Here is an 18739-nt window from a genome sequence, read left to right on the forward strand (position 1 = left end):
TATTCAAATACAGACTGGACAGTTTGTGGTAAGAATGTCATCATGACAGCCTACAATGCTAGTGACAGTAGTGTGACCAACCATCCCGTTTGGCCTTGAATGGAGGGGTCTCCTGGGACATGGGACTTTCAGTGCTAAAGTGAGAACAGTCCTGAGCACACCATGATGGTTCATTACTAATCTTAAGTGCAAACCGGAATGGCTAATCATGCCCATCTCTTAGGAGCTTGAAAAAAGTGCACTAGTTTGAGACAAAGGAGTAGATACCCTTACCTGTTTGTAGCGTTGTACAAAAACAAAATAAACCAAAACATGAATAGGTAGACTCTTCCTTTCATTTTGAAGTTAAAACATTTAATAGATGGGAGACATTTGATGGAACATTCCTAAATTCATTCTTTCTCAGGGTGGTGGCTAAATTTTTTAAAAAGTGTTTTAGTTTCTGTGATTCCAAAATATTATCCTACAAGAAATAGAGGAAGAAGTAACATCATAATTTACATTTTGTTTTTTCAAAAACCTAGTGTGGACTCTTAGACTGCTTAGGCTGCTATAACAGAATACCACAGGCCGGAGGCTTAAACAATGGACACTTATTTCTCACAGGTCTGGTGGCTCAAAATCCAAGACCTAGGTGCTGGTGGATTCATTCTTGGTGGGGGTCCTCTTCTGGTTTGCAGACGGCTGCCTTCATGCTGTGCCCTCACATGGTAGAAAGATCATTTCTCTTGTGTCTCTTCTTATAAGGGCACTAATCCCATTTGTGGGGCTTCACCTTCATGTACTAATTACTTCCCAGAGGCCCCAGCTTAAATACTTTCACATTGGGCTTTAGGGCTTCAGCATAGGAATTTCTGAGGTGCACAAACATTTTTGAGGCAGACTCCGTGTGATATATATTTAAAATGCTTTTCCACCATCCACATCAAAACCCATGTCTTGAACTAGATAGAACACTTGGTGAGTAGTGACATCTCACGCCTTTTTTTTTTTTTTTTGTGGTACACGGGCCTCCCACTGTTGTGGCCTCTCCCGTTGCAGAGCACAGGTTCCAGATGCACAGGCTCAGCGGCCATGGCTCACGGGCCTAGCCGCTCCGCGGCATGTGGGATCTTCCCAGACCGGGGCACAAACCCGTGTCCCCTGCATCGGCAGGCGGACTCTCAACCACTGCACCACCAGGGAAGCCCTCACGCCTTCTTTGAATGGTGCCTTCATCCCACAGGCCTATCTGGGATGGGTGAGTACGAGCAGGGGTGGCCTGTATAGTCAGCTGTCACACTGTCGAGGACAAGGGACCCAGCCTCCCTCCACCCTGCCACGAAACTTTGGTTTATTTCCCCCATCAGTTCTCAAGGTGGCCAGCACAAATGGACCCAGAGTGGTTTTGGCTTTCCTACTGGGTGTTGGAGCGGGAGGGGGCCGTGCTGCATCCTGCTGCCATATTAGTAGCAGCCTGCAGCCCTGCTGGGCCCCAGCCCATGGGATTAGGGTGGGGACGAGAAGGAACAGCACTGCCTACACCCCATTCCCACCCTCTGTGCGCTCATTCACCTCGTTCCGGCACGGGACCTCACCACTGACAGCGTGGAGAGAGGTGCTCAAAACATGTCCCTCTATCTTTCCATTCTCAAATGACGATGGCCTCCCCTCCAAGAGACTAAAGACCACTGTGGACATGAGCACTTATCTCACCTCACCCTTTTACCCCCTACATGGGAACACAACTGGGAGAGTAGGGGGCCAAGGGCTGTGCCAACTCCAAAAAAAAAGCTCTCCAGAGTGGCGGCCACAGTTGGCAGCAGCAGGGAGTCAGCATCCCTCCTTGCAGCTCCTCCGTGCCCGCCTCACTCCTGCTCAGCTCTCTTCACTCCCTTACACCTCCCTCCCTGACCTCTAGGAAAAGTCAGGGCCATTTATCACCTACCCCGTGGTACCGGGCTCTTTCCCTCAGTTGTCATAAACCAACTCCACTATTATATGTTTAATGACTAGCGTCCATGTTGGATGGCAAGCTCTGAGAGGATGGGGACAGTGTATCTGTCCTGTTTGTCATTGTGCCCTCAGTTCTTAGCACACGCCTGGTACATCCTGGGTGCTCAACCAGATTCAATAAGTGCCTGAGTGCACGAGTGAGGAGAAGCTTCCTCAGTGCCCCTTTCCAGGCTCCGAGGATGTCTGAGTCAGCTTCATTTTACAAACACTGACCCCAGGACTTCCAAATTTCCTTTTATTAGCATTTTATTCTGAATCCCTAATACCTTCCTATAAGAAAGGGCTTTCCCCAGAATCTTACTGCTCCAGATCTGACTCCAGGCCTGCCCAAGGGGCTATACAGAGAGAGAGAGGGAGAGAGAGGGAGAGAGAGAGAGAGAGAGAGAGAGAGAGAGAGAGAGAGAGAGAGAGAGAGAGAGGAGAGAGAGAGAGAGAGAGAGAGAGGAGAGAGAGAGAGAGAGAGTGTGTGTGTGTGTGTGTGTGTGTGTGTGTGTGTTTGTGTGTGAGATCACATGTTGAGTCTACCTTCCTACACAGGAAGTTCCAAACTTTTGAAGAGAAGCCTTTCAGCCACAGTAGTGCTGATGGGTAAAAATTCTTGCTGGCAAGAAAAACCACTAAGGTGGTAAAAAGAAAAATGCTTTATAGCAGCGCCAGATCACTGGGAAGGGCATCCACTGTCAAAAGGTGGCCCATGGGAGGTTTATGGGGTCGCTGTTGCATTTGGAGCAAACAGCCTAGAAAATCTGTCCAATGACTGTTGAAGTCCACCTTCCGGATGGAGAGAGATTGATAGAGCACTGTCAGCACCCAGGCATGAGCAGAGCTTTTGGTGGGGGTGGGCTCAGTCGGCTGCGTTGGGCCTGGCCTTCCCCAGCGCGGTGTGCTGCGGCCTGCCGGTGCAGAAGGCCGCCTTGGCTCTTGGGTGCTGCCGAGGCTTCACGGCCTTCTCAGGGGCCCTGCGAACAAGCAGAGGGTGGGGTGAGTGGGGCGCCCCTCGACCTCCCCGCGTTTTGCGCCCAGTCTTCGCGGCTGTGAAGACAAGCCTGGCCGTTGCTGAGCTACGTTTCGTGAAGGAGCTTCAGGAGGGACTGTAAATGAGAGGAGACTCGTGGCACAGGAACAGAAAACGCAAGGTTTCTTCTCCTGTTTTCTGATTCCTTGTGACCATTCTTGCTGAGCTGACACAGTCAACCCTCAGCTGCTAAAGGGGCCTGGGCCCAGCGGGTGGGCTCCGAGACAGCCCCTCACCACACCCCGCTAGCTGTGTCCTGCCTGAGGCACTTCCCTGAGCAGGGCCTTGGCCGTCAGTCCGCGGGCTCTGGGTGTACGCAGGCTGTGCCGTAGTGACAACTAGAAAGCCGGCCGTCAAGGTGAAGTCAGAGGGCTCTCGGGCAGCCTGAGGCAGGGCTCCCGCAGGCCAAGCAGGGCTCTGTGGCCTTGCCCTCCAGCAGGTGAGATGACCTGCAGGCGGCCAGTCTGCAGGAGGACGAATCCCAGCCTGTGTTCCTGACACTTTTCAAGAGTTAATTTCTTCCTAATATCTGTCAAGAAGATATTTCACAGCTGGGTATTCAAAGGAACTGGGCTTGCATAGTTTATGAGTTATGGGAAAGTCAGTTAGTAAAACTTTCCATGGAAAGTTCCACAGAACCTTACAGAACCAGCTTCATCTGAGATTCTGATTGCAGGGGAAATAGTGTGAGGGGAGGCCAACTCACTTGGACAGGCCATCCATGGTCTGCTGGGTGGCCAGAGTCCTCTTGTCCTGTGGTCCATATAACAGGGTCTGGATCTGAAGACACTGCAGAACACCAAGTAGTAATTGTGAGGTTATGGAAATGTCACTGAGAGCATTTTGCAGGAAAATCAAGTCTCCCTTAAATGAGAGAGAGAATACTTCATTCATAGACCCATGCTATGACAGAATTAGTGTATTCTGAGTTTCTTCCAGGAACAGTCTGACCTTCAATTTGGATGCCCTGAGGGATGCAGGAAACAAATGTACAGTTTTAGCACTATTTTATAGAACTCTCTGTGACTATCTGTATGCAAAACTATGTTTAAAAGTTATGTTTCTAGAAAATAAAGGCAAGAACGTTGCTATTGACCAGAGGAGGGGTCTCTAGTTTCTAATTTTAAGTGACCCTTGCTACAGCCCAAAAAACTTTTCTTCTTTTTTAAATGTTTTTGCTCTTTTGTAAAGAAGTGCTTTATCTTATGTGGGCTTTCTATATTCATTACTATGCAGCAGTTTCTTAGGAGTTGATTTATTTAGGAGTTGAATATTCAGCTGTATATTATCCAGGACTGGCTTTGGCTTGATTTCTCCCTTCTGCTTATTGTTCTGCCATTTGGTTGCTTATACTGGGCCAGGGATAGAGATGAGAGTTGTGCCCAAAATGGTCAAAATAATTTTGAAGAAGAATGAGATGGAGGAACTTGCTTTGCTGAATGTCAAGACCTTTTATAAAACTAGAGTAATTAAGACAGTGTGGTTTTCATCCAGAGACAGACAAATATATCAACAAAACATGGCAGAGAGTCTAATACTTGATAGATTGACAGAATTGGCCCTGAAGGGTCCATGAGGAAGAGCTGAACTAGTCAGTAAATGGAACTGGTTTTCCAAATGGAAGGAAATGGATCCCTACACCATATCAAACACAAAAATTAATCCCAGATAGATTGGGGAACTAAGTGTGCAATTAAAACTTGGAACTTATAGATGAAAATATTGAAGGATACGCTTATGATCTTGAGGTAGGGAAGTATTTCTTAGACAAGATCCAGACAAACCATGAGTAAAAGACTGATGAAATTTAACTATATTAAAATTCAAAACATCTGTGCACCAAAATGCACCCTAGGCAAGGTTACAGACAAACCAGACTGAGGGAAACTATTTGCACAAAACTGGAAAAGGATTAGCATAAAGCACTCATATAAAGTAACGAGAAAAAAAGCCTACCAACAGAAAAATGATCAAAAGATATAAACAGATATTCAAAGAAGTTGAAAACAGAATGGCTAATAACCATGCCTGAACTCACTAGTAACCATAATGCAAACTCAAACTTCAAAGAGATTGCCCCTTCACCTACCAAACTGCAAAAATTATAGTCTGATAATGATAACACCAAGCTTTGTCAAAGATATGAAGCAACAAGAACTCTTTTATATACTGATAGTGGGTGTTAAAGTTGGTACAACCAATTTGGGAATATTTTGTAGAACAATTTGGGAATATTTAGTAATGGATAAGTAAACTGTGATATATGTGTATTGTTTATGCATGATACCACACAAATTTTTGATGTGTTTATGTCGCCACATGGATGAATCTCATGATTATAAAGTAGAGAGGAAAAAGAAAATAGCAGATGAATGCATATAATATGTGTGCGCATATTTGTATGTAAAATAAAACCATAGTATAATAATAAAGATGAGAATGATATCTAATTCAGGATAGTAGCTATCTGGAGATGGGGTGGGGAGGGGGCTTCAACTGGATGGGTCACGTTTTATTTCTTATACTGAATAGTAAACTCAGAGGTGTTTGTTATATTATTTGTACTTTTCCTTATATCTGAAATATTTCATATTTTTAAAAGATTGAATTTGTTTTTCTACATGGTAACAGCTTGAGTCACAAAAGTTTTGGGGTTTGGGGACATCATACTGAAGACCGTATTCATTCTGATTGGCCAACTGTTTTTAGGTCTTTGGGAAAATTAACATGCAGGCAGCCAAAATCCTTTGTCTTTATGAGCTGTGGAAAACATCAAGACCATCTGAATGTTTGGTTCAAGCTGAGGAATTGAGAATGTGATTCTGGAATCTGAGGATGTGGTTGTCTTTTGGAGGAAGGAAATATTATTAGATGAAAATATGGCAGGATTTTTTATATAACAGAAAATATTCATTATTTCTTAGCTGAATTATATAACAGCAAAAAGGAGTAAACATTTTCCTGTTATTCTATTTAGTATATAATCCAAATTCTGTAAAGGCAAGGATCCTAGCCCTTCCGCCCAGCAATTCCCGGACTTTCTGAATCTGCACTGGGGCCCCGGCTTGGCCTAGGCAATGCGCTGCTCATTCCCTGGGTTTGAACTAGCGTTGCTTTAATCCACAGAGAGTTCGTTGTGACCTTGGAAATTTAGGAACCTTGAGAAAGTTCTGTGTTGCTTTGAGCGGAAGAAGATGGAGAGGGACACTCATGATACTTGACGTAACCTCTTCTAGCACTCTTCCCCATTTGGCTCACAGCTGCTGGGAGCCTGGGTACTCACCACCCAAAGCCCGGCAGAGGAGGCTCAGATGGGGACAGCGTGCGAGAAGCAAGCATGCTCTCCCTCATCCACGTTAGTCGGGGAGAGGCCTCTCTCCAGGGCTAATACATCTTGCCAGACAGACTTCATTTGCTCCTACCTGGCCAGTAATACCTTCACTCGGTGTAAAAGATCAGGTCTAATTTTAAACCCACCCAAACTTCCCTGTTTACATATTTACGAGTGCCTCAGATGCAGCTCATTTTGAGACGAGCTGATTTTGACATGCAGTGGTGTTAATTCATTCACTGAAGCATTAGAATTTTACTGACATTATAACGATTATTTGAGAAAATCTGAGGTCTCAGGACACTCTGCCTTAAGAGGTGGCCTCCAAAATATGAAACTCAGGAGGAATTTCCATCATGCTCCTTTGGTTATTGAAGTTTCTTCTCCCTGGCCCCTCATCCTCTAGGGAAGGAGATATTATACTATTAGCTGAATGTTCACAATTCCTGGGAAAAAGGACATGGCAACTGACAGGACTTACACAGATTCTCACCGGTTCTGCTAACCACATCTATGCCAGACCTTGTTGCTCATTTTCACTGGGGCTATTACGATAGTAGAGAGAGTGGAGTTAGGAGAGAGGGTCGTGGTTGGGTAAAGCAGCCCTTTTCAATAATCAAGCCCAGAGAGAGGTGAGCCCATCCCCATCCTACCATACCAGGATGGTAGGGAGGCCATACCAGGCACCGAGACAGGAAAAAGTGGTTCATCCAGTAATTGAACTGGTCTTCAAATGCTACGTTTTTTGTTTTTTTGGTTTTTTTTGCAGTACGTGGGCCTCTCACTGCTGCGTCCTCTCCCGTTGCGGAGCACAGGCTCTGGACGCGCAGGCTCAGCGGCCATGGCTCACGGGCCCAGCCGCTCCGTGGCATGTGGCATCCTCCTGGACCGGGGCACGAACCCGTGTCCCCTGCATCGGCAGGCAGACTGTCAACCACTGCGCCACCAGGGAAGCCCCCAATGCTACGTTTTTTAAAAGGGGAAATAATCCATTACTGACTTTTACTAGGAGACGTCTTACATAGCTATATATTTATCTAAGAAACATAAATTGAAGTTTTCAGTGTTCTGTGGCTCTTAGCTAAATTTGTTTAAGCATTTTTGCGTGAGGTAGGTTTTGTTAAAAACAGGTATTAGAGACAAAGTCAATAAATGTTAATTGAACCTACTGGCAGCCAGGCATTGTAAACATCTCGCTGAACTAAGTAAAGAACTCCTCAAACCTCGATAGGAGAACATTCTCCATCATAAATAAAGGTATTCTGTACTCTCCAGATTCTTCCCAGGAGGCCAGTGCACTCTGGTCTGAAATCAGCCTCCAAAGGGTGTTTCTCGTTTTCCTTTTTTTTTTTTTTTTTTTTTTTTTTTTTGCGGTATGCGGGCCTCTCACTGTTGTGGCCTCTCCCGTTGCGGAGCACAGGCTCCGGACGCGCAGGCTCAGCAGCCATGGCTCACGGGCCCAGCCGCTCCGCGGCATGTGGGATCTTCCCAGACCGGGGCACGAACCCGTGTCTCCTGCATCGGCAGGCGGACTCTCAACCACTGCGCCACCAGGGAAGCCCTCGTTTTCCTTTTGAGTGGACAAAAAACAAATTTCGAGGATCCAGATGAAGTTTAGGAAGCCATTATATTGCTTGTGTTCTCTTTGATTTTACCTGCAGGGGTTGGGAGAAGTCACTTGTGTTTTTATTATACCTTAGATACCAAACAAGGAGCTTTCCTCTCTCTCCCTGCAGGAAGACAAAAGGGAACTCGAGCTTTCACAGCAGCCTGCAAGCTGTCCCCAAAGGGGCCATGTTTGTCTTGCTCACCTTTGTGTCCCAGGCCCTTGCACAGTCCCTAGCACCTAAGATGCAATATTTGCTAAATGAATGAATAAGTAAGTAAAGCAAAAGGTCAACTGACGAAATTCTCATATGACAACCTTAGGACATGGCTGGACCACAGGGCTACTGAAACCTCTGGTAGGGAAGCTCCATTGTGGGTGCAGTGTTACAGACCTCCACCATCATAATCTGGGCACATTCAATAGCAGAAAGAAAGAGTGCTGTCCCCCAAGTGCTACTTCCTCTTAGGTGTCATTCATAAAGCCAGGGGAGTTAAGACACAGTCTTAAGCATTTGATGAGAACCTTAAAAATTATATTTGACACGACTTTGAGTTTTGAAAGTTAGGTTTCTAAGGAGCCCAGGAGCCAAGGAATCTGGGATAAGAGGCACCGGCTTGCTGTCCTCCTGGCTGCAGCCCACCTCTGTGCCCCGGAGCTCGCACCCTTCCCTGTGTGGACTGAACCCTGTGTGGGCTCAGTGGCAGCTGCAGCTTGGAGGTTAGCTGACTCAGTCTACTCTGGCTTTAGAAAACCACAACAGTTTTAGAAAACCTGAACTCACAAGGAAGCATATTTTCTGATTTTGGGGGGATCTCTGAAAATCTACAGTTGGTACTCAGAGCTATTTCTTGTCATGGCAACGCCCCTGCAGAAGTGGGTTGGGGTGCCTGAGCCCTCCTTTTCTCCCTCAACCTTCGGTCTTAAGTCCTGAAATCACATCATCATCTCTATTGGGAAATTTCCAACAATGAAAGTGCTGCTGGGACACATTCTATTTATTAACAGAGGCATTGCAGCCAGGCTGCAGCTAAAGAGCCATCTCAGTTGCAAGGCTATGCAACTCAATAATGGAAAATGGAGAAAGACATACTTTTTCTTGCCTGGGAAGGGTCTGTGGCAAGCCTGTGTATTTTGTCTTTACATGAAATGAAAAAGCCAGAGAAAGGTAAAAAATTTCAAATGATTCTAATGCTCAGAATCTGAAATCACTACTCTTCTTTACACATATTATCTGATGCTAGAGTATGTCCGTGGAGGAGAAGTTACACAGGAACACAAGAACTGTGCTGCTATTTTCATGTCAATTCTCAAGGTTAGTATTAAGAAGAAAAGAAGACGTCAGAAGCCAAAATACGTGGAAGTATGAAATGTCTCAAATGTTTAGAAAAACACAAATATGCTTTTCATTTACTAATCTTTATAAGGCAAGCAGAAATGATCACTTACTTGGGGAAATGAAAGGACAAACCAAGATACCATTCATCAGACAGCACTGTCCTATAGAAACAGGGTCACACGGGGGTGGGACTTGGTTTTCCCAAGCCCCTCAGAAACCAGCCTTGTCCTTTGGACCTGCGTCTTCTGCTGCAGGCACACTTTCCCGCAGATGTTTGCTGAGCCCCTGCCAGACACCAACCCTGAGTCCACCTCAGTGATGGAGCAGACGATGGGGGTTTCCAGTGTAGTGCGGGAGCCAGGCATTTAAAAATGTGTAAACAAACATAGCACAACAACTCATGATAAGAGCTGTGGAAAAGAAAAAAGAACATGGGCTATGAAAGAATAAAGCGGGGGTGGTGTCAGTAGTGGTAGAGGGTACTTGGGTCAGTGAAGGCCTTTCTGAGGTGACATTCGAGTTGAAACCTGCAGGACGGGGAGTCAGCCATGTGAAGAGCACCAGGTCAGGGGGAGGTGGTGGGGGTTCCAGGCAGGAGGAGCGGCAAGTGTCTGAGGCAGCATACCCTGCTCCTCTCTCTCTCTCTCTCTCTCTCTCTCTCTCTCTCTCTCTCACGCCCTCAAACACGCACCTGTAGCTCCCTTACCTGGAAGCCCACTAATTCTGAGACCCAAGGATTGCTGCACAGGTGGGTAGGAAGCCTCCCATGAAAGAAATACAGATAGAGTAGGACCAGGGGCCCTGGGACAAGGGAAATGGGAGAGGAGGGAGAGAGGGAGGGAGGCCCAGGCGCTGCCACTCACAGAGCTGCTCAGAGCGGCCCGTCTGAAAAGCTCTCCCTGAGTATCTACGATGCCTGTCTTGGAGTCGAGGTGTCATCCTTGCTGTCTCCCTCACTCGTCACCTCTGAGTTGCCAAGTGCCATGGGTTCTATATCCTTACTGACGTCCCTTGACTCCCCCACCACTTTGCTCCAGCCCCTGGCCACTGTCTTGGAGCAAGCTACCATCATCCTTCTCCAGGATAACTGCAACACAAATATTTGGAGAACAAATGCATCAGCAGGACTTCCTGTGGAGGGGCCTCCTGCTGCGAACCCACATATAAATTCAGGCTTTGTCTTTAGAGTGGACAGCCAGCTGTTTGTAGAAAAGCTGGGCTTGCCTATTTCTGGGCCAGATAGAGCAAGAAATCGAGCCCCCTTTAAAATCAAGCTTTTCAGCTCCCTCCTGATGTGGAGCTCGGCCATCCCGCCCAGTCCCTCCTGAGTTGGTGCAGTAGCACCAGCCATTCCCAGCATCACTCTTTCCACTTGCTAAAGGTCACACTGAATTTATGTGGTAGGAGATTTTGCCTTTCTCTCCATCCCTGGCAATCTACCCATAAACTCACAGTTCCCCTGCATCCAGTGAGGTTCTGACAAACACCAGAAGGTCTCAGGCCAGGATGGTCTGTCCACACCCACAGTTCTGCACCCTCCAGACCTTGATGCCAGTTTAGGAACTCCTGAGGCATTGTGCACCCACGAAGCCACGGTAAGCATTCCCATATTGGAGGAGCTTTCCATAGCAAATGTAGCCTTGTCCTGGGCAGTCTGTGTTCAGCGCCTACATATGTTTTCTAAGGGACAGGGAAGGTGGGAGGCGCTGTGCCTGAGCTGCCATAGTTAGGGGGCCCGACCCTAAGGAGAGCAACTCTTCCTGGCAGCTGACGACACAGGGCATCCTATTGCCAGGAGAACTGGAATTCTGATTTCCACACAGCCTGTAACCGCAAGGGAGGCTCCATGTTTTCCCCACAGAAGGTTAAGCCCTTGACCCCTTTAACCATCAGCTTCCATTCTTATACTATATCAACCAATTTACAAACATCTCCAAGTAACTAATGAGTGCTTGAAGTGTCTTCAAGCACACTTCTCAAACCAAGAACAGGATTCTGTATACGAAATCAGTGTCATTATGACCTTCCTTTCTTTCAAAAAGGATCTGAGGTGGATTGCTGCAGCCCAGCAGTGGGTTAATCAAAGATGATTAGAAAAATCAAGATCAAGGGATCAAGGACGAATGAGACTCTACCCTTGAAATCAGTATGGGCTAACACAGGGCTCTGCGGGGACTCCACACTTGGCTCTGGATTGCCTGGTATCCAGGGCAACAAGGAAAACACCACAAAGGCTAAAGGGAAAATGAAACTAGGCGGGCCGCTGATGGAATGACAGGACACGAATCATGTATAAAATACAGCCGTCTGCAGAAGGCTCTGTGTATTTGGCTGGTTGGAGGAACAGCAAGGACCTGACAGTCTGTTCCAGAGACTTGACCTGTGGCCACGTAAGACCTGTCCAGGGTTGGCTTTCTCACAGTCAACCTATGAATAAAAACCATTTTCTTTTGCCTTTCTTCAAATGATTCATCGTAGTGGGCTTTGAATTTCTTGGAGAGAGAGGTCACATAAAATTGTTATTCTTTTATGGAAAATGTTTATGTTCACAGCTATAAAGTAATCAGGCGGTGGATGGAACCCTGGTGATGACAGTACCTAAAAGGGAGGCCAGATTAAGATAGGACCCAACCCTGGTAACTGGGCCTGGGATTAGTCCTGAGATGCTTCTGACCTAGGAAACAGTCTTTGTGAATTCTCGTTTGCAGCCTTTTACGTGGATGAAAATCTAGTTCTCCATGTTGCAAAAATGGGAACTTTTGCAGTGGAAATTTCCATCTGGAGCCAACAGAGTTCTCCAACGTTCCCCTGCAGATGCCTTTGAAAGAAAGATCGATACTGTTTTTCTTTTCAGTAACTTAATCCCACTGTTGGCTTTGTTTCTCGTGCCTTCCTGTTTTTCATGCCCACAGAACCATGCCTGGGCCATTCAGCACAGGAGAGCACATCTGGAAAGTCCAGTATTCAATGGATTCCTGCTCCAGAGTTGAAAACTTGGGGGATGAAGCTGTTGTTGTGATAAAAACAAGAGAAACGCTGGGCCAGTGGCTTTTGAGAGCTGCTGCTGCTGCTGGCTATGCAGAGCCCAGCACTAAATATGGCATCTGAGAAACTCCAGCTCAGGAGCAGATGTGAGAGGCACAGTTAAAGCCCTGTGTGTGCCCTGGTGTTCATGAAGCAGCCAGCACTGTCCTCAGGTGGGTACGCGGGGACCAGTGGAAATGAGGAGTGTGTGTACCACAGCGGCCATGACCTGCAGACATACATGTTTCTACCCTTTTCTCTCTGACTCTGGCAAGTGGCCAGATAGCTTTAAAATGTCAAAATCATTGTTTTTAGGACTGATTGGTTAATGAGGCCAAATGAAAGGTAAAAACATCACCAACTTCCACTGCAGGCTCTGAGGGTGATGAAACCTGGAGTTTCTTGAAGCTGAGCTGATATTCAGCCCCGTGGGTGGGCCTGGGGCCCAGAGCAGTGATTCTCAACTTCCCCCTGGAAGCTAAAATGCAGGTCCCTGTGTCCCTGGGCCCCTGGCCCTTTGCCCCAGACTCTGGTTCAGAAGGTGAACCTAATGCAGGGCGTTTAAGAACCACGCTTGGCAAACCACTGGCATTAAGGAAAATGTGGGCTTTATTTAACAGTAACTTACCCATAGACAATTCACTTCTAGGAGCCTCAGGCCCCTTGTCTGTAAATCAGAGCTACTAAGGTCTGACCTGGAGGGTTGCTGTGAAGGTTGGGAATGATGTATGAGCTGCCATAGCAGCAGTAAGCCTGGCCCCCAGTGTGTGGTCAGTAGTGGAACCAGCCTGGTCTCACTGGAGTCAGCAGGGCCACATGAAGGTTTGTGTGGCTCCAACTCAAATTCTTGTATGTCTGCTAACATTTGCCCCCCTCTCCTATTCCTGGGTCCCTCCCCTGCCTGGAGTTGAGTGTCTAGGCTGAACTCTCAGAAGAGTTTTTCCGTATTCCATCTACCCTCCTCAGGGGAGAAATGAGGGAGGGGGAGCAAAGTGGAGACTCCCAAGGGCAGGTGGTGTGCCTTGGCCAGGACAGCTCCGCCTTTTCCTCCATCTGGGCCCTTCAGCGGCCTGCACTCTGCACCCGGGCAGGGCCTGGCACTTACCAAAGCAGCCCCACTCACCTTGCCTCATACTGGCCTCAGAACAACTGTGGGAGTGAAGGAGGGCTTGGGGTTGCTCTTTTCTCTGTTTTACAGATGAGAAAACTGAGGCCTCTTGCCTCGATTCTTGGGCCACTCCATTCCATTCTCAACACTGTCCTCACAGTGATTAAAAAAAAAAAAATCCAAAGAACAAATATAGACCTATTATGCCCTACTTAAAATTCCCTCAGTGGCTCCCAGATGCTTAGAGCCAGGTTCAGAAAACTTTTTCTGCAAAGGGCAGGTGATAAGTATTGTAGGCTTTGTGGGCCAAGAGATAAAAATCGAGCTACTATGTAGGTACTTAACCTAGCAAGAGAGGAAACAAATGTCCACAAACTTTTGCTGATGAAATTTAAAGTATAATAATAATAAGTATATTTTTTGGGTAATCTAGTTCTACTAATGAAAATAATGGATTTCTTTTTTTGTGGGGAGGATAAAATTTCACTTAGCTGCGGTTCAAAGTCAGTGTTCTCTATCAAATCAATTTACGATCACCTGTAAAATGATTACAGATTGTATAATCATCTGTAGAAAACCATTTTTAACTAAGGGGCCACACAAAAACAGGTAGTGGGCTGGATTCAGCTTGCAGGCCAACATTTGGTACCCTAGCTTAAAGGATCAAGTCTCAGCCTCTTAACTTGCAAACATGGCAGCGAGGTCATTCCCAGCCACTCCTCTGCAGACAGGTACCCCAACTACTTTTTGCTTCTTAAATAGGCTTCACTCTCTTGCCCCTGAGTCTCCTCTTCCACCTCGTTTCCAACATGGGAATTCTTGTCTCTGCTAGGCTATGCTCTTTTTCAAGAATACTTATCTGGACACATTCCCTAATCCCCTTTCTCCCATTGATCACAGTGTGGACCTGTAGCACAATACTGAGCACATAATATAAGAGTTAGGGGTTTACAGTCTGTAATTCCCCTAACTGGGACTGGGACTCTCTTAAGGGAAGGGGCTATGGCATGCCTATTATACTCAATGCACATGCCCCCAAATAGGGAGGGGCTCTAGTGACCCTGTCCCAGGTCTTCTAACTATGGGACCGTGTTTCTTGCACCACCTCCACTGTGGGCCACCCATCAGCCTTGAAGGCACCGTGTTCTTACTCCCCACCACACCCTTGGCCTCAGCTGATTGATCTGGGGTGGGCACTGGATCCAAGCCAGGTCTCTCAATTTTTCCCTGAGAACTTCCAAGCTGTGACTGAGAAATGGCAGCAGGGGTAGGAAGTAAAACTCTGGGGGGCTGGCCACCATGATTTCCATCTTGAGGGGAGATGCTGCCATGAGAGAGGAGTAGGGGGAGGTGCAGAGAGAAGCAGGCAGGACTCCTGGGCAGAGAGAGCCCTGGTGGCATTCGAGTCTGGCTTTGGCACTTTCTCCCAAGTCTCCACTGTGTTCCTGTCCTGCTAATCACGTGCCTGTCAGTGCTTCCTTGGAAACCATAAGACAATAGACAGTCCTTTATACCTGAGCTAATTTGAGTTGTATTGTCAGTGGCAACCCAAAGACTCCTACATATCCTTATCTTGGCATTCTCTCCACTGTGCCACTGGTTTTCAAACCTTTTTAAAGCACAAGAAGCCCCTGTTCAAACAAAATCTTACTTGGGCCCAAGCTATAAAATAGATGATAGCATAGAGTAGACTGCACAATATGGACTGCCTGATGCTAAATCCCCGCTCTGATGACTCCTAGCTTTGCAATCAAGGCTGAGACACTTATCCTCTCAGCCTCAGTTCCCCTCTTTGCAAAAACAGAGAGTAGGGCTATCCAACCCTTAGGGTTACTATAGGGCTTAAATAAGTTAATAGATAAAAATCATTTAACTCACTGCCAGAGATATAACAATCACTCGATAAGCATTAGCTTAAAAGTGGGGGATAGAGAAACCCAGAGCAACTGCCACCCTCAGCTACATTTCTCACCTCTTCCCTCACCGTAATGTCTTTGGCACATGTGTAATGTTTAAAATTATCTGAAATGATTGGTTTAATATATCTTCCTGCCTAGACTAGAAAGTCACACAAAGACATGAATCATATTTATCTTGGTTATTCATTGTCTTTCCCCAGTTCTGCCTAGCACAGTAATTGGCCCATAGAAGATATCCAATAACTACTGTTGACTAATTGATAATAAATATATGTTATCTCATTAAAAAATAGGCACCACACATGATACCAAATCTGATGCTTTTTGAAGCAGAATCAGAAGTCATAAAAAGAGAAAAAAAGGCTTGACCTATAGGACAGCCCACTCAGAACTGAAGTTAATTCTTTTGGTTTGGGCAGTTATATTACTTAAAGGTTCCCAGGTTTTCACCATTTTAAAACTAATTAATGTAATGAAAACACAACATGACAGAACTTATAAGATGCATTTAAAGCAATAATAAGAGGATAATTCATAGCCTAAAACACTTATATCAATAAAAATAAAATCCCAAATGAATTAAATTCCCAATTCAAAAAGATAGGAAAGACTCCAACAGAGTAAAACAAAATAAGTCACAAAGAAAGAAAGAATAAAGATAAAATCAGAAATTAATGAAATAGAGAATAGGAAGGCAATTTATCCATAGAATTCAAATCCTGTTTCTTAGAAAAATTAACAAAATAGACAAACCATTAACTAACTCAGTAAAGAAAAAAAGTGAGAAAATCCAAATAAAAAACTAAGAATTACAATGGGAAAATAACTATTAAAAAAGTAGAAATTAAAAAAATCCATGAGACTACTTGGCAAATCTCTATGCAAATCAATCTGAAAATGTGAATGAAATAGATAAGTACCTAGAAAAACACAGTTTACCAAAATGACCCCATTAGAGATAGAAAGCTTCAACAAACCAATTTGTTTGTAGGAGAAATAGAGAAGATTGTCCAGGAATTTTCCCCCCTAAAAGCACCATGCCTAAAGAGTTTTACACGTGGTACAAACTTTCAAAGACTAGATAGTTTTAATGTTGTATAAAATCCTTCAGTGCATAGAAAATAAAGGTAAACTTCCAAATTATTTTTATGAAGCAAAATAACATTGATACTTAAACAAATATCACTTACAAATATTGGTGCAAAATATTTGCAAAAAATAAATATTAGCAAACAGAATCAACATCACATTGAGAATAATTCATTATGACTAAGGGGATTTATTCCAGGAATGCAAGGTTGGTTCAATATTATAATAAAATGTACCATATTAAGTGATCTAAGAAGAATCATCTGATTATCTCCATTGATGCTGACAAAGCCTTTGATCCAGCAATTATTTCTAATTAAAAAAAACTCATGAAAATAGAAATTCATGGATACTTCCTTAGCATGATAAATATACATAAATCTTTGTCCAAAGCCAGCATATATTAAATGAGGAATAACTAGAGGCATTTCCATTAAGATCAGGAACAAGGCAAGGATGCCTATTATTCCACATTATTTATTATTGTTCTGGAGGTATGAACCAACTCAATTAGACAAAATAAGTCAATCAGAGGCATAAAACTTGGAAAACAGAAAGTAAAACTGTTTGCAGATGATGTAATAGTACACCTGGAAAACTTGAGAGAATTGGTGCTCAAATTAACTCAAGCAAGAAAAGAATTAAGCAAACTAGCAGAATATAAAATTAACACAGAGAAAACTATAGTCTTTGTATACACAAAAATAACCAGTCAAAAGGTGTAACAGTGGATAAAACTCCACTTATAGTAGCATTAAAGAAGATAAAACGCTTAGAAATCCACTTAGTAAGAAATGTACAAAACCTATATGAGGAACACATTAAAATGTGCCTGAATGTTACAAAAGTAGACATGAATACATATAAAGACATCCCTTGTTCTTTGGTAGAATGACTCAACATCATAATGATGTCAATCCTCCCAATGTCCATTTACAAATAAAACAATTCTCCAAAAAATACCACCAAACTTTTTATGGAGCTAGATAAGATGATACCAAAATTCATGTGGAAAGATAAAGATGCCAGAATATCTAGAAAACCTGATATGCTAAAACCACGAGGGAGGCTTCCCTGGTGGCACAGTGGTTAAGAATCCGCCTGCCAACACAGGGGACATGGGTTCGAGCCCTGGTCCGGGAAGATCCTACATGCCGCGGAGCAACTAAGCCCGTGCACCACAACTACTGAGCCCACAGGCCTAGAGCCCGTGCTCCACAACAAGAGAAGCCACCGCACTGAGAAACCCGTGCATCGCAACAAAGAGTAGCTCCCACTCCCCACAACTAGAGAAAGCTCGCATACAGCAATGAAGACCCAACGCAGCCAAAAAATTAAAAAAAAAAAAAAAAACACGAGGGGAGTCTAATCCTACCAGGTACTGCATCATGCTATGAAATCTCTATAATTAAGGCAACGAGGTACTGGGATTGAAATAAACGAAGAGAAAAGTCGAATAGAAAGAAATCCAGAAATAGACTCAAGTACATGTGGAAATGTAGTATGTGACAAAAGTGTTAACTCACTGGAGCATAGGTGGACTCTCTAATAAAATGGTGCTGGACAACTGGGCAGCCATTTGGGAAGAAGATAACATTAGATCCATACCTCATGCCATCCACACAAACTCCAAATTTAAAAAAAATAAACATAAGTCCTAGAAGAACACACAAAGAGTTCCTCTATAAACTGGGTGTACAGAAAGAGTAAAATAAAATAAGATTGATAAATTACGCTATGTACAAATTTAAAGTTATTTTCTTAGTAAAGAATAATTGATAATTTATTTAAAAACCTATGTGCATAAGAGGATTACTGTACCTTTTACCCCAAAAAGTGTGAGCTGAGATCGACTGCAAAAGTGATGTCATCTTACCTAAATAAGCCACTTGTAAAGTTTTATTTAAAAAGAGCTTGGTGGAGGGAGAGAAAGCTACCTGTGAGAAAGGGTGGGAGGGTTTTTTTCCACATTAGTTGGGCTGCAGCTTTACCTTCTTCAGTTTCTTGTGGGCCCTGCTCTTGTTCCCCTGTGCCAGGTCAGCCCACCCCAGGAGCCGGTATGTCTCTGCCACCTCGGGACTGAGATCGCCAAACACTGCCACTTTGGCCTCCAGGGACTCTCTCAGGATGGAGGTAGCTCTCTGTGAAAGGAACAAAAAGCTGTCTGGTTAAATAAAAAGTTCAAAGCTGGATAAAGATCAGTGCCTCCTAAGAAAATGATGTAACTGATATGTATTTTCACTTTTTAGGGGAATGAGTTTGGCTAGAGTGTCTCATGAGCTGAGCCTACTTTCCTCCTTAAATAGGAATCAG

At 44.7% G+C, this 18739-nt stretch overlaps 1 protein-coding gene across 3 annotated transcripts in view; it reads right to left on the minus strand.

Moving 5' to 3' along the window:
* Positions 1-144: 144 nt before the first annotated feature.
* Positions 145-18739, minus strand: part of TTC23 (tetratricopeptide repeat domain 23) — a 111737-nt gene continuing 93142 nt past the window's right edge. For 2 of the 3 annotated variants that reach the window (XM_060096903.1, XM_060096901.1), the window contains 3 exons: positions 18418-18567; positions 3717-3799; positions 145-2954 (listed from right to left, as the gene is read on the minus strand). In XM_060096903.1, coding sequence (XP_059952886.1) covers positions 2840-2954; positions 3717-3799; positions 18418-18567 — 348 coding nt within the window. In that variant the 3' untranslated portion in view covers positions 145-2839. The remainder of the gene's footprint in view (positions 2955-3716; positions 3800-18417; positions 18568-18739) is intronic. The other variant, XM_060096902.1, reaches the window with a different exon arrangement.

This window comes from Mesoplodon densirostris, chromosome 4, assembly GCF_025265405.1.
Source record: "Mesoplodon densirostris isolate mMesDen1 chromosome 4, mMesDen1 primary haplotype, whole genome shotgun sequence".
NCBI classification, from domain to species: Eukaryota; Metazoa; Chordata; class Mammalia; order Artiodactyla; family Ziphiidae; genus Mesoplodon; species Mesoplodon densirostris.